The sequence below is a fragment of the Rosa rugosa genome, chromosome 1 (genome assembly GCF_958449725.1).
Source record: "Rosa rugosa chromosome 1, drRosRugo1.1, whole genome shotgun sequence".
In the NCBI taxonomy this organism is placed as follows: domain Eukaryota; kingdom Viridiplantae; phylum Streptophyta; class Magnoliopsida; order Rosales; family Rosaceae; genus Rosa; species Rosa rugosa.
Genome location: NC_084820.1, coordinates 15,534,969 through 15,551,532, shown reverse-complemented (window position 1 = coordinate 15,551,532; position 16,564 = coordinate 15,534,969). Strand labels below are relative to the sequence as shown.

General features: G+C 39.9%; 1 protein-coding gene and 1 long non-coding RNA gene across 2 annotated transcripts; one reads left to right on the top strand and one right to left on the bottom strand.

Moving 5' to 3' along the window:
- The first annotated feature begins 9,350 nt into the window (after window positions 1-9,350).
- LOC133740908 (ethylene-responsive transcription factor ERF109-like) lies at window positions 9,351-10,540 on the top strand. Its single transcript, XM_062168849.1, has one exon. The coding sequence runs from the start codon at window positions 9,415-9,417 to the stop codon at window positions 10,132-10,134; it is 720 nt and encodes a 239-aa protein (XP_062024833.1). The 5' UTR covers window positions 9,351-9,414; the 3' UTR covers window positions 10,135-10,540.
- A 1,380-nt stretch (window positions 10,541-11,920) lies between these two features.
- LOC133710171 (uncharacterized) lies at window positions 11,921-12,973 on the bottom strand. The gene is made up of 3 exons (XR_009846556.1): window positions 12,792-12,973; window positions 12,438-12,624; window positions 11,921-12,090 (listed from the first exon to the last, which is right to left on the bottom strand). It is a non-coding gene; the product is annotated as an uncharacterized LOC133710171 (long non-coding RNA).
- Between the last annotated feature and the right edge of the window lie 3,591 nt (window positions 12,974-16,564).

The window sequence follows — 16,564 nt, the reverse complement described above, 5'->3', positions numbered from 1 at the left end:
AGAAGAAGCCGACAGATGGAGGGGCTACAGGAGGCTATGGGGTTTTGTGAGCTTGGTGAATTTAAATTTCTCGGGCCTAGGTTTACTTGGAGGGGGAAGAGGGGAGGCGAAGAAGTGAAAATCCGGCTGGACAAGTTCTTGGGCACTGATAGTTGGAAGAATATTTTTCCGGCTTCATCGGTGCGTCATCTGAATCCCTCAAAGTCTGATCATATTCCAATTGTTCTGGAGGTTCGAGATCAGGTCCGTCGAAAAAAGAAAAGGAAGAAAAAGCGATTCAAGTTTGAAGAATTTTGGTTGCAGGAGGAGACGTGCAGAGAGGTAGTTAAGAAAGGGTGGGAAGGAGGTTCTGGTGATAATCCTTTCCATAATTTGTGGAATAGAATTCAAAATACGAGGAGAGAACTTGAGAACTGGAGCTTTGATCACTTCGGGAGTTTGACGAGAGAGATAGAAAAAATACGTGCGCAGCTGGCGGTTTTTTTTTATGATTCATTGTCAGCACCACCGGATGACAACCGGTTCGCTCTCGAGACAAAGCTGCATGACTTGCTTCGACGTGAAGAATGTTTTTGGAAGCAGAGAGCAAAGGTTTTTTGGTTAACTGATAGTGATTTAAACACGAGGTTTTTCCATCAGCGAGCGTGTAATAGACGGAAGAAGAATTCAATCTTGGGGCTATTTGATAATGGGGGTGTTTGACTTACGGAAGATAAGGATTTGAAGGATATAGTGCTTCATTATTTCAGGGACCTGTTTTCTTCTTCTCACCCAGCAGGCTTCCAGAATATTCTGGAAGCAATTCCTCATTCTATTTCAGCAGCAGATAATGTGGGCTTAACTAAAGGTTTCGAGGCAGATGAGATCTATCAAGCCATTAAAAATGCATCCTTCTAAGGCACCGGGCCCGGATGGTTTTTCTCCTTGCTTCTATCAAGCCTTTTGGGATTTGGTTGGAGATGATGTGGTGGAAGCAGTTAGGGCGTTTGTGGGTTCAGAGGAGCATTTGGAATTGGTAAATGGTACTGTTGTCGCAATAATCCCGAAAGTTGATACTCCTCAGTACTTGAGTCAACTGAGACCAATTAGCCTTTGCAATGTGATTTACAAAATTGGCTCGAAAGTGTTGGCTAACCGGTTGAAGCCTTTACTTAATACCTTAATTTCTCCTTTCCAAAGTGCTTTTGTGCCTGGAAGGCTAATTTCAGATAACTCTCTTTTGGCCTTTGAAGTATCTCATTGTTTGAAAAGGCGTCGGAGTGGGAAGAAGGGCTATGGTGCATTGAAGCTGGATATGAGTAAAGCGTATGATAGTGTGGAATGGATTTTTTTGGAAGCGGTTATGCGGAGAATGGGTTTCTGTGATGAGTGGGTGCGATGGATCATGGGTTGTGTTCGTACGGTCTCCTATTCCTTCATTGTGAATGGTGAGCCTAGAGGGCGTGTTATCCCATCACGCGGATTGCGACAAGGTGATGCTATTTATCCTTATCTTTTTCTGTTCTGTGCTGAGGCCCTCTCGAGATTAATTATTCATGCAGAAAGGAATGAGAATTACATGGGGTAGAGATTTGTAGGGGTGCCCCCAGTATAAGTCACTTATTTTTTGCGGACGACTCGTTTATTTTTTCAAAGCAGAACGGTCTAAGTGTATGGTGTTGTTGAGTCTCCTGCGGGAATATGAGAATGCATCCGGGCAACAGGTTAACCTGCAAAAAAGTAGTATATCGTTCAGCAAGAATGTAGAATTGGATGCTCAGTTTGCGTTGGCTGCCATTCTAGGGGTTACAAGGGTTGAGAAACATGACAAGTATTTGGGTTTACCGGTTGAGATCAGTTATTCAAAAGAAGAGGCCTTTGTATTCTTGAATGAGATGATTAGAACCCGGTGTCAAGGTTGGAGAGAAAAAACGTTGTCTATTGCTGGTAGAGAAGTGATGATTAAGGCTGTTGCGCAGGCTATACCTTCTTATGTGATGGGCTGTTTTGAGTTACCGAAGCATTTGTGTAACGAAATGCACCAACTTATGGCGCGGTTTTGGTGGGGTGGCTCTGAAAATGATAGGAAGATACATTGGGTCTCATGGGAGAAATTATGTCTCCCCAAAGTGGAGGGTGGGATGGGTTTTCGAGATATGCATTGCTTTAACTTAGCTCTCTTAGCTAAACAAGGGTGGAGGTTGATTCAAAGGCCAGATTCGTTAGTTGCAAGATTGTTGATGATGTATGGTTAGAGGAGACTCCTGCTATTATTCAGGATGTACTCTACGAGGATTATTGTAATCTTTCTAATGTAGCACGGGGTTCAGGTTTTATGTCCCTCCCGTTGCAAAGTATTATTTCAATAAATGGAACCGGGCGTGGGGCTGAGCCTCCCAGCTAGGCTGGGTTCCAAACCCCTTTAAAAAAAAAAAAAGATAAAGGTATGAAAGAGAAAGTGAGAGATAATGAGAGAACCTTAGATATAGAGATATAGAGAAACTTGAAAGATGAGAGAACCATCGTGTATGGCTAACTTGTGAAATCTTACCTATAAATAAATAAGGCATGTAAATGTGAAATAAAAATGTCTGATCAAATTCTATGACAAATGTTACCTATAACACCATAATCGATTCTATATCAAACGTAAACGAAAACTTCTTACCAAGTTTATAATAAAGGTAGCTGCGAATTGAAGAAATCATGTTAGTAAGACCTAAAAACGAATTGAGAAGGAAGAAGCCACACAAAAAATACAAATAAACGAAAAAATGAGAAGTATGTGTTAGAAAGAAGATATGCATGGAAGAAGGAGAGGAAAAAAGAGATGATTCGGTAGAGAAGAAGAAGAAGAAGAAGAAGAAGAAGAAGAAGAAGAAGAAGAAGAAGAAGAATAAGAAGAAGGAGAAGGAGAAGGAGAATGAGACAATATGTAATAGGCAATAGCAAGGAAAAATAATGTCTTAATATATAATGATTCCTCTTTTGAATTCAATCAAGGATCTCATAATGTTCTGCTTAACTAGTTAGAGCCGCCTCCTTTTCTCTCTGCTAGGGTTAGGGTTAGGTTTCTTTGCTTCTCTCTTTCAACGTAACCATGAGTTCTGTTGATGCCATGGCTGCAAGGCTAGCTTCATCTCTCGCGATTGCTGAAGGAAAGAAACAGATTGACCTCTGTCCTACGCAAGGTCAAGGTTTGCGTCAGTCGGAGGTTTTCATGGTGGGGAAGTTGCTCACTGCTCGGGATTATAAGATCCGATCCTTTCTTGGGATGTTCCGCAATGCATGGAGGATCAATGGATCCCTGCGGGTGGAGGAGACAGATGATTAGAGGGTTCTGTTCACTTTGTCGGATCCTTCGGATCGAGTTCATATCTGGAAGGGTGCTCCGTGGGGGTACAATCATGCCCCGGTGGCGCTGGCATGTTATGATGGTGTGACGCCCGTGGAAAAGGTTCCTCTGACCATGGCCTCATACTGGATAACACTGCAAGGTATTCCCCCTGCGTTTCGGTCTGAAAGAGTGATGACTATGATTGGTTACACACTTGGGGATTTTCAGGAGATCGATAAGACGGGGAAGAAGGCCAGAAAGCTTCGCATTCGGGTGGAAATCTCGTTGAACAAGCCGCTGCCATTTAAACGTTGGTATTGGGTGGAAGACGAGGTTGAATTCCTCTGAGAGAATGGTGTTGGGATCGCAAAATGCACCTGCACCGCCGATGACTTGGACTGGTGGTATGTAGATGCAGCTGGGAGCTTCGGCTTCGAGTTCGGGGATGAAGGGAGGCAGCAGCTCGGTTTTGAATGCTAGGGTTTTGATTCATGGAAAAACCCTAGTGTTTAAGACCCCTATCCCTCAGCCGGTTGTGGAACCTCCTCTGAGCTCGTTCTTGAACAAACCTCGGCGACAAGTGGTGATCAGAGAACTCCAGGCAACTGCTATGACACCGGAGAGAGTTACCGGTAAGCGTCGAGGTCGATCTGAGGGGGGAGTGACGATCTCCCTGAAGAAGTTAAAGCTTAGCTTGGCTGTAGGCAAGCGTAATCTGAATTTGGAGCCGGAAAACCTAGGGTTGGTCTCTTTGCCGAAGGTGGGCAGTTCTAGTAGTGGGAAGAGGAAGCGAGGTCGTCCGGTTGGCAGTAGGAATAAGCTGCCATATGGGGAGAAAAAGAAAGGTGCAGCAAATGAGGCTGGGCAAGTGCAGAAGGCTCCCAAAATGAATAAGGTGAAGGCTGCATCTGCTGGTATGAGCTCCAACTCGAAAGGGAAGGAGCTAGTTATTTACTCATTTTATTTCAGTTGGGTATGAGCCTGTGTGAGATGGGACAAGCTTCTATGAGTCTTCTATGACGTTTCTAGTTTTTAGTTTGTACCACAATTGCGTGATTGGCAAGCTAGGGCTAGTTGAATGATTTCATTTCCGTAGGAGGCGAGGTTTGTCTTTTTCTTGTATAGACTCGCTTAAATGTGAGAGTCCCAGAGATTCTTAAGAGTTTGCTTTGGTTTAGATAGGTAGTTCGGATTTTCTTGCCGGATGGCTTATGTAAACTTTGTAGACTTTAGCCTTTGGCTGTTAATCTAATGCATTCAACTTCTATTTTAAAAAAAAAAAAAAGGATCTCATAATGTTAATTAAAGTCAATATATTAAAATTGCTAATTTTACATTAACAAGATTGCAATAATTTAGGATTACAATTAATATATTAATTTTTACTGTTTATTGTGTAGAATATATTAAATAAGGGTATGTTAGGAATGGAAAATTTAGGTGTTGAGTCAGTAAGATAGAAAAGGAAATAAATTCAACGTGTCAGCTGAGTCAGAGGACCACGATTAATAAAAAAATTCATCCGGACTACATCCAATATGGGGTGTGAATTTTAGACTTAAATCAAATTAACTCATTATTTATATTGTCCATCTTTTATATATGGTCAAAGGCACATGCAACGGTCAGAATTACTCAACTATATCATAATTCTCAACTTTTTCTCAAATAAGGGGCTGCTTTTGCCTTGCTTCTCAATACATATTTCATTTTTTTTCTTACCCCTACCTCCCCAAAACAAAGTTTCCTCAATGGAACCTCTTTCTATACCTTCATGAACAATTGAAAAGCTGCTGCTAGCACATTCCGGTTTTCGCATAAAGAGTCGCTGCTATTACATTCTTGTATCTTTACATTGTGCTCCAGAGTTGACACCAGCGAATAATCAATCAAGAAATTTAAATTGCTTCACCCAATTAAAAAAGGTGCAATAAAATTTAATTTGGGACAAAATTCAAGAAACTCGAAGCAATTGTATTTCCATGGGTTCAATCATAGTAACCGAAAGTATTTTCCATGTATTTTTTACAGCACTTGCCTATTTTCATGTATTCCTTCTCTTCTATCGTAGCAGGTATATATGATAAAAACAGGGCTTCCAAGTGTTTAATATTTTTATTATAGTCTTTGACTCTCTTGATCAATGATCAAAATCTTATCAAAACATTAAGGACATCCATGCAGCCAAGTCTAGACTTCCGTATTAGATATTAGAGGTTACATGAAATACCACTGAGATGCATCCCTGAACCCTGAAAGTAACTGTGTAGCTTAAATTGTCATCGTATATATGTATACCTTTTTTTTGCTGAACATTTTTTATCACTGATTCCTTCTCAATAGTGGACAGTCCTTGATAAAAGATTAAAAAGAGTGAATACAGATTGAAGTTTCAAAGAGCTACAATAAGCCATTCATATTTTCCAAATACAATAAAACAGGAACTCACCTGATTAGAATACATGATCAGCATCTTTTCCTCGTCACCAACACACTTCCTGAAAAATTAACATTAAACCTGAAAAAGAGGATTTGCATCAAATCACAGATGACTGAAAAACCATGTTGACATGGTAAGACCAGAAACAAAGAATCCAGATAGAACCAAAGGTACAGCCCACTGTTATGAACAATTTGGTTACACTAAGAAAATGTATGACTTTCTGACAGCTATCAAAACCTGTAGCTATCAACTGTTACATGACTTGGTTACATGGCAGTACTATATACAATATAATGAAGGGGAGAATATCACAAATGGTCACTGAACTATGACATGTTCGACACTTTGGTCACTCAACTTTTGAAAATATCACTTTAGTCACTCAACTTAAACACCGTCTATCACTTTAGTCATTGCCGTTAAATTTACTATTTTAAGCCGTTAAATTGAGGGCAATTTTGTCTAATCACTACTTTTTATAAGAGAAAATAAAAAAATTATAAAAACATTTATTGTCTTGTTTATCTAAAAAAATGTAATTAAGGGCAGTTTTTTTTCCCCTTCCGAAAAGAAGAAAAACATCAATCTAGGTTGATTTCCTCTTCCATTGAGCTTCCCATTTCCGGTGCCGAGTACATGATTGGCCGAGACCTTGTTGGCCGGATTGAGCACCAGATTCCCTTCCAAAATAGTCTTGTTGTCACCTTTGCTGTGAAGTCCATTTGGAATTTAGCACCAGATTCCAATTGTCACCTGAAGTCTTGCAACCACAATTGAAATTGGGGGAGTTGGTAAAAACGGCGACGATTTGGCAGTGATTGAAGTCATGAGGAGTGGAAATTTGTGTGTACCTCTTTGGAGACGTTGAAGTCGACGATGAACATGCCGGGATTTTCGACGGCGAGAACCAAGCCGTTGAGTTTTCTGTTTTCCTCAAACCAGAGTCACCGGAAACGCTGCACCTGCCGGCGACCCACGTTTCGGATCGAACGAACCCAATCGCGGGGCGTTCGTGATCCGGATCGCTATGTTTAGCGATCCCATGGTGTTGGCGAACTCACGCACATCAGAGCCAATTCCAATCACAACTCAAACAGATTAACAGATCAAAAACATGGTGTCACCGGAATCTGGAAACTCACACACATCAGAGACAATGGTACTGAGATTCTGAGAATCTGAACCAATTCCAAGAGCTCTTTTGATTTTCCACACCGATCTAAGGAAGCCAGAACCTCTGCTGATCTGCACCGCATCGTCAAACGCCACCGCGAATTCAGCTTGCGGCAGAGAAGGAATGACTGCTCGCCTCTAGCTTCCTCTAGATCGGCGGCGGCGGCGGCTGCAGTTCCTTCTAGTTTTTGAAGAGATGAAAAGAATCGGATGCAAAAATGTAATATTCGATTTGCTGGGATTCTGGGAAAGAATACAAAATCGCAATCTAGAGAGAATCCCAAATTGTGCCATATAATCATCTCAATTTGATCCAACTCCAAGATTATCCAATAAAGAATAAAAAATAAAAACAGCTATTTTTATTATTTATTTTATGTTATTTGTTAATTTACTTGTTTATCCTCCATAAGTAAGGTGTTTCTTATAGTATATTAATAAGGGGTATTTAGGTAAAATAAATAAGTAATTTATTATAATTAAAATTCTAGCTAATATGTCCTAGCGTACCGCGTACCGTAAAGACTGTTTAAAATTAGCTAATATATCCTAGCGTACCGCGTAGGCGCGTACCTTAGAGCTTCTAATAATTTTTTTTTTTTGGTTACAAGCTTCTAATAATTTTAAACACAAACAAACAGCACAATATTGTACAACAGGGAAAAAAACCAATCTCAACATCAGAAACGTGTTCTCTGAAATCTACGATATTGCACAACGGGCACTGCTACCCTTGAATTGATGGACACAGGCATCTACTTGTTTGAAATATACAACATTCTGCTCTGTACACGGAAAAAAAAAAAAAACTAATTGACATTATTCACACACATCACTACAACCACAAACCGAAACAAAATGAAGCAATCAAAGATTGACGCTAAAGATTAAGTCGAAAACTCACAGAGCCCTGGCCATATTGTTGAGAAGCTTCTCAGAATCTTGAAAGAACAGAGAAACAACCTCAACCACAAAATCTGGACTATTTTCATCCTGGAGCTTCTTCAGCTGTGCAAACGGATCATCCAAGAATCCCTTTTCACCACCAAAATGAAAACCTACATCATCAAAATTCAAAATTCATCCAAAACCCCAAACAAAAAGGAACAAAAAAATAGCTTTGAACATAATTCTGGGAAATTAATGAAAGTGAACCATTGATTTCTATAATGACTCCATTAATGAAAAGAAAACAGATCTGGCAAAAAAAAAAAAAAAATTATGTGTATAGGGATGCAAAATGAATATGAAACCACTCAATTCTATACTCTCCATAATGCTTCAAAGAATATGAAAGTTCCTATCTTTACACACCGAACATAATCATAATACTCCTAACATTTAGTTTCATTTGCTGAAATTAAAAAAACCCAGAAACATTTTTCATGGAAACTAAGTTTTTAAATATATTTGAGTTTCAAATTGGAAATCGGTATAAGGGAAGAAAGAGCTAGCTCACCTTGGACTTCTCCTTCACTCCATCACTGGTCTGCTGTACTCCATCCCACACAAACAGAAGAGGAGTTCGAAGCGATGGACTACGGAGGTAGAAATCGGTAGAAACAAAGACGCATAGACACGATAGTACACAGGTGTGGTAATCTTCCACGTCACTCAAACCATGAGCAGTTTCGGAAGTTCCAATAAGATACCAAAAGATGAACAGTAAGCTTATCAATGCAGATGACAGGTGGACAAGAATTCCAGACGAGGTACGTCCCAGGGCACTGTTCGATCTGTCCCTGTCCCTGAGCGCCATGGCTCCTAGCAGCGGATTAAATGCTTACACGGCAGTCATGTCGACAACTTTTTTCCACCACGTTGACAACGTTGGAATCAACGCTTGGAAACGAATCTCTCCCGCCGTTTCTTTTCGTCCACTAAGCGCGCAATCTTTTCCAAACCTGTCATTAGCACGCCAGCAGAATAGAAAACCCTTGGGACGAAAATTCCCTCGCATTCCCAAGGAGCATTAGCACGCCATCGATCGGCTATCATGGTCTCCGCCCTCATAAGCGGCGGCAATACCTCCAAAAGCAGTGGACACTCTCAGCCAGCAGTTGAAGGTGGAAGTGGAACTCGTGATATCAATTTCCGATGGCCACACGTACGTGTCAGTGTCAGGGATGCTATTAGTACTACTAGTGCAGCATTGACCAAGCAAACAATGGAGACGATGAGGTCAATCAAGCTTGTGGCAGCATAAAATGTTCCCACACAAGCGCCTAGCTGTTTAAACTTTAAAGTCTGGCAGCTCACGTGCCACGTATTTTCTGTAAAAAAGCCCTGACTCACCCCCAACAATTTGCACAAACCGCCAACACCCCCCTCCCTTTTGATGTTTAAATCCTGACCCACAAACCCTTTCCCCCTATTGATGTTTAGAATCCTGACCCGCCTATAAAAACTCATTTTGTTCCCTTGGATTTCTATTTTCCCCTTCCCATCTGCACTCGGAGAAGTTAGTGACTCTAACTCAAAAATGGAAAGCAGTGGAACTAAAATGCCCTCGCATTCCGGCGGTTTACCCAAGGAGCAGGAGCACGCTATCATTGTCTCCGCCCTGAAACAGGTAGTCCGCGGTGGCACCACCCAGCCACCGCCGCCGCAGCTCCATTATGCCTCATCATCACTTCCTCCAACGGGTGGCACCGATCAAGTAGTGATACCTTTTTCGGATTGTGACACGTGTCAGGTATGTAATATGAAGATGGACGATTGCCTTGGCTGTGGTTTGTTCCGGCCAAGCGAGCAAGACGAAGGGAAAGGGAAAGGGAAAAAGATGAAGACGAGCAAGTACAGGGGAGTGCGGCAGAGACCAGGGGAAAAATGGGCGGCGGAGATTCGTGACCCGCGTCGCGCGGTTCGGGTTTGGCTCGGGACGTTTCAGACGGCGGAGGAGGCAGCCAGGGCTTATGACACGGCGGCGATCGAGTTCCGAGGAGAGAGAGCCAAGCTCAACTTCCCGCTAAGCAGTGAAGCTGGTAGTACTACTACTGGTGCAGCATTGACTAGGCAAAGCATGGAGACTGGTGAGGTCAATCAAGTCACCGCGAGTTCTGTGAAGTCAGCGAATCAGGAAGAGGGACGGAGTAGTGATGTTAAGGACGAAGACATCGATCGCTTCATCTGGGAAATGCTTAAAAATGACGACGGTGATGAAGATTTAAGCACACGGGTCAACTCAAATTTGTTAAATTAAAACAAATTTGATTCATTAATTAAGAAATTGAGTAATAATGCTTCATAATATATATGGAGCAGATGGGAGAGGGACTGATGCTGATAGAGTAAGGTCTGGGATGGAAAAGAGACGTTTGAGAAAAGTACCTGGACAAAATCTTCTCTTGGGACATTAAGGCATTGCCTTGAAGAGTCTCAGATGGACATTTTAGTACAAAGAAATTAATCCGATCGAAGAGCCTTAGGAGCCAGTTATTATTCCCTACCTATACAATTTGTCTATCTCTCTCATCACAATACCTACAGCGCCGTTGAAGTTTCCAGTGCAATTCCAACTTGGAGCATTGTTCCAAGTTTAGGAGCGGGTTATTATTCCCTACCTATAAAATTTGTCTATCTCTCTCATCACAATACCTACAGGGCTGTTGAAGTTTCCAGTGCAATTCTAACTTGGAGCATTGTTCCAAGTTAGCGGGTTATTATTCCCTACCTATAAAATCTCTCTCATCACAATACCTACAGGGCTGTTGAAGTTTCCAATGCAATTCCAACTTGGAGCATTGTTGGGTAAAGAACCCAGAAATTATTTTGGGAGATCGTGTTAGAATTAAGTGGACTTTACATTATCTATATTCATTAAGTAAATAACAATTGATTTAGTTTAAGATAAATAACAAGAAATACATGAGTTATCTCTATCTAGTTACCTATTGAGATTGTATGTCTCTCTTTAGGAGTTGGAAATTCAAGTTAACCTTACCTGATTAACATTAAGATTATGTGATAAACTTTAGTCTTCTAAGCGATAAGTTTAGGCTTTATCTGGACTCCTTTATGGGATGAGTTCATCTTGAGTTTTGCCTATATATATAGCAGGAGACAGTCCCTGCCTCTACTACGAAAACATTCAGTTCATTTCCCATTAGTGAGGTTTATAGTAAGTAGAAGGCAGAAGGCTATTCCCTTGGAGAGTTGCTGCTGCAGATTTGCTTCATTGTTGCTGTGTTGCTGTGTTGGTGATCTGATGTCAAACATGTACTCCTTTGGCCAAACTATTCTAGATGGGATCAAGAGTGTGGATGCAGGTGAACTTCTAATTCTATTAGCAGTGTTCTTGAATGCATATTTATATATATAGCTGCAGTACATGTATTTGTGTAATTATGAATTGATCATGGTGAGTGTATGATGATATGGTTGCTGCATCATGTTCACAAATGGTATCAAAGCACGTTTTCATAAAACACAAATCATGTGAGTTTTGTCTTGATTTAGAAAAACAAAGACAAAGAAAAATCATTTTAAGAAAATAAATTATTTTTCTCTGCTATGTCACTATACCCAAACCTGATTTAAGACCCAGCCCATTTTAATTACACCATACCCAAACCCGTTGTGGAATAAAACCAAAAATTCAGAAAACCTTACTGAACGACGTTCACTTTAGCATCTGGGATTGGTTTGGGTAGGGCTGGGTTCGGTTCGGTACCGGACCTTGAAGCCCAATACCACCTACCGAACCGAACATTGTTGGTACACAAAATGGGCTACCAATTACCGGCCAAAAAGTCGGTATACCAACTTCTCGGTATACCGAGATAGCCGGTTGGTTTCGGTTGGTTGGGCCTCCAACTGACTTTAAGATTGGGCCAGATTTCAGCTCCGGCCCAACTGCAATTGTAAAAGCCCAAACGGCCAAACCTGTCCAGCAAACTCAAACAGCAATAACCATATGAATTTAAAGGCTCAACCATAAGCAAATCTGCAAATGAAAAATAAACAAAGTTCAATACTTCATCTCATCATCACTTCAGTTCAAGCATAAGCAAATAAACAAGAGAACTTTTAAAGCAATACATCAACTTCAGTTCATCTTCATCTCATCATCACTTCAGTTCAACCATGAGCAAATAAAGCAATACATCAACTGTGCAATGACCAATAGCATGGATGGACAGCCTTTCTGATGAAAATCCTGCAAATATATTTACCTGAATGTTAGAAATGTTAACAAGTTAATATATTCAGTCCCCAAATCCTGAAAACTAAGTAGAAAACCCACCAGAAAAGTTCAATTCTTTTCCGTCCCCCAATCACAAATATCAAAATATACATGAAACAAAGTGGCATAACAAAACGAAATGAAAACAATTTAGATCTCCTTATCTTCTTAAGAAATGGAAAACATTCTTTGCAAAAACTCATATCACCCATCAACAATTCAAATCCAGAAACTAAACACAACCCATTAAAAAAACCCTTCAAGAACCACACCTTCTAAGACCCTTTACAGCAGCAAAGTAAGAACCCCAGAAAACTCACCAATCAGATAAGCCAATCCCCAAAAAAGCCCAGAACTTCACAAAACTTGAGACTACCAGAGTAGAAAAGCCGCGATCCAAACACGGCCTTAAGATTAAGACCAGACCCAGCTCTCCCTCTTCTTCTTCGTCTCCCTCAAAGTCTCAAACAGTCAAACACTCAAACTCAGTCCTCGATCCTCCTGTTCCTACAAGCACAGAAGGGAAACCATGAAAACCCAGAACATATTGGTAAAGAAAGAGCAACAAATCACAGATCCAGGCGCATAAATACCACTCATAGATACCACTTGAGATCCAGGCGCATCTAGCTAAAATTGAAACAAAAATCGAGGTACTCTTAGGGAAAACTCACCGGCCGTAGGACGCTAGGTTCGAACTTCACCGGCGCATCTCTGGGTTCGATTCTTGGATAGTTCGAAGTTCAAACTTCAAAGGCTGAAGGAGAGGTCGAGAGGCGGAGACTGGAGAGGGTTCGAGTCTGAGAGAGACTGAGAGAGGGCTCGATCTGAATTGTGAATTGAGATACCCCCCTTACTCCCTTAAGGTTTGGAAAATTTAAAATCGAACGGTTATAATTTAATATGAAATAAAACTAATAATAATCAACGGTTCAGATCGATAGATATAAAATATATTTAAATAAATAAATAATATATACAATATACGGTTCGGTAAGGTATACCGTATATGTCTAAAAATCAGTACCAATACCGTACCAATATATCTCTCTCGGTTCGGTACTACCGTACCAAACTTTCGGTTACCGATATAGTCGGCTACCAACTTTTCCGGTTCGGCTCGAACTCGGTTGGTTGGTTTGTCTCGGCTGAAAATGCCAGCCCTAGGTTTGGGGGATGAGAGCGCACCATGAGATTGAGGATCTCAAAGGGATTCAAGACCCATTCAGGCGCTCGATTCATGAAGGGCTGGGTTTTGCTACTTGCTTGCTTTCGATTTTTGCTTCCTCTAATTTCTGATGCAGCGCTATAGCAGAGGCTAAGGTATGTCCATGGAATCTTCACAATTCGAATTTCAATTTCTACATATGGAAAGGGTTGTCATATGTATTATTGTTTAGCATATGGAAAGGGTTGTCATAATCATATTCATATTGCTTGTTCATATTGGTTGTTGGAATTATGCATATGTGATTTGAATGATTCTCGTGGGTATGAGATTGAAACGTGAAATTGGGAATTCTGTGTTCATAAAGCTTATACTGATTCAATTATTGTTTTTATGATTGATTGTTGCTTGGTTATGCTGCTGTGATTTTTGACAAGAATTAAGAATAACAATATCTCCCAATTGTGTAAAATGATAGTCTTGTTGATGTTCTCACAGTAAGATAAAAGTTAGTAAGTTCAAAACAGTAACTCGGAACATGTAGTATTAACTTTTGATTTTGTGATTCATAAAGCTCTTAATGACTCTATTGTTAATTGTGATCAAGTGTTGATTGCTTTAGCTTGATGTGTTTTTTGACAATGACTAAGCGTATGAATATCTCCCAATTTATTGAATCTGCAGAATTATGGTCATTGTTGTCTTCACAGCTAACATGTAAAACTAATAGGTTCTTAAGTTGATCAGAACATATAGCTATTAGTTTTTGGTTTTGTAATTTTCTGAAAAATTGTATTGATTATGTTGCACAAAGCAAACTCTCACTATTATTTTTCAGAAATTTTTGAGTTTTAACAAAACTGAAACTTGTGTTACTGCCTTTAAATATATACTTATATTTTGTCTTCCAAAGAAGTGTTTACTGTGTATATTTAGATGCAGAACAGCATTACATGTAAACTCTAGATTCCTATTTCGATGCATTGAAACTTTTCTCTATCCAAAGATGTTGATTGTTTCCTTGAATAACTGGAATCTACTGAATATAGTGTAATGATTTAGAACTTAAGCATGTTATGTCTTCTGCCACAAATAGGTGCTGCTTAACATTGATTTCAGTTATGGGAATTTTGTTTTATGTTATGGCTGCGTTTTGTGATTGCAGCTGTTTTGTATGTTTTGTTTTTTCCTGAAACAGTACATGGTTACATAAAACTTTAAGTAACTTTAAACACACAAACAAGGAACTTACACAAAATTATTTTCTTTTTGTTTAGGACTCTCTGTGGTGACCTTAGGTCAGATTCAATTGCTAAATGGGTGGAATTATAAGACCTGGAGAAATCAAGTAGAGTTTTACCTTTCCATGCACCAAAATATGGACCTCTGTCTGATTGAAGAACAGCCACTTGAGTTGGACACAGACAGCACTGAAGAGGATAGGAAGTACTACAAGGAGTGGTACCAATGCAACAGGAAGGCCAAGAATGTAATTAGGAGCACGATGTCCAACACTGTTAGAGGGTCAATAGTAGAACCAGACCTAGCTATGGACTTTTTGGAAGCTATTGCTGACAAATACAGGGAAAGTCATAAGGCTGAAACAGCTAGGCTCTCTAAGAGGTTCAATGAGCTGAAATTTTCTGGAAGTGGGAGTGTGAGAGAACATATTATGGAGCTGATAGAGATCAATGCTAGGTTGAGGGACATGGGGATGGGAGTTAATGATGAACAGGTTGTTCATGTAGCACTGTTTTCCTTGCCAAGTGACTATAGTAACCTCAGAACCTCCTATAATGCAACCGAGTCTAAATGGGACCTCAACAAACTTATTTCAATTTGTGTGGATGAAGAGGATAGAGAACCCACTAAAGCAGTGAACTTGGTTGAAAAACCCAAGTGGAAGAAACAGAACAAGCTTAAGCTGAAGAAGACAACCAATACTAAAGTTTCTGGAAAACCTGCAGACTCAAAGGCTACAAAGCCATTCAAGTTTAAGTGTTACTTCTGCAAGAAGGTTGGACACATGAAGAAAGAGTGCAGCGGGTTCAAAGCTTGGATGATTAAGAAGGGTAAGTTAGTTCTTCAGTTTTCTCCTTAGAAGTTAATTTTATAAATGTAGGACTCAGGCTCACCTATACACATTATGAATTCCTTGCAGGATTTAACAAACAGGAGGGTGCCAAGGAGTGATGAGGTCCATGTCTGTGTAGGCAATGGGATGAGGGTAGCTGTGAAAGCAATTGGAACCTTGAAGCTAGATTTAGGATTAGGAAAATTTTTGATTCTAGATAGTGTTTATTATATTCCTTCTATGAAAAGGAATTTGCTTTCTGTTTCTCTTTTGGTTAAGGTTTCTGGATGTAGACTTTTTATTGATTATGATGGAATAAAGATTTATCAAGGTTCTTCATATCTTGGTTCAGGTGTTATTATGAACAATTATTTACAATTAAACTGTTCTGTTCCTTAACAGGATATTATGTTGATTGAAAATAATCAAAACACATTAAGAAATAACACTGTTGCAGGTGTTAAGAGATCTTTATTCAATGAAAAATCTGCATATTTATGGCACAGAAGATTAGGTCATATATCAAAAGAAAGACTTAAAGTACTTGAGAAAAACAAAATCTTGCCAGAATTAAACTTTTCTGATCTTGAAGAATGTATTGAGTGCTATAAAGGAAAATTGACAAATTTCAGAAAACTTAAAGCAACAAGAAGTCAAAACCTTTTAGAACTCATACACACTGATGTTTGTGGTCCTTTCAAGCATAAGACTATTTGTGGCAATGTGTATTTCATTACATTTATAGATGATTATTCTAGGTATTGCCATGTTCAGTTACTATCAGAAAAAGCACATTCACTTCAAGCTTTTAAAATTTTTAAAACTGAAGTAGAACTACAGTTAGAAAGAAAAATTAAAGTTGTAAGGTCTGATAGAGGAGGAGAGTTCTATGGTAAGTATACTGAGGCAGGTCAACAAAAGGGACCATTTGTTTTGTTCTTGCAAGAACAAGGCATTAAGGCCCAGTATACAACTTTGTACACTCCCCAACAGAATGGGGTTGCAGAAAGGAAAAATAGAACCCTTCTTAACATGGTGAGGAGCATGATGTGCACCTCAGGATTGCCTAAATTTCTTTGGGGTGAAGCCTTAAGAACAGCAAATTACATTTGCAATAGGGCCCCAAGTAAATCTGTAGATAAAACACCTTTCGAGTTATGGTGTGGTAGGCAGCCAAGCTTGCATCACTGCCATGTGTGGGGGTG

Coding starts and splice junctions, on each gene's coding strand:
- LOC133740908 (XM_062168849.1), top strand. CDS start 9,415: ATGGAAAGCAGTGGAACTAAAATGCCCTCGCATTCCGGCGGTTTACCC.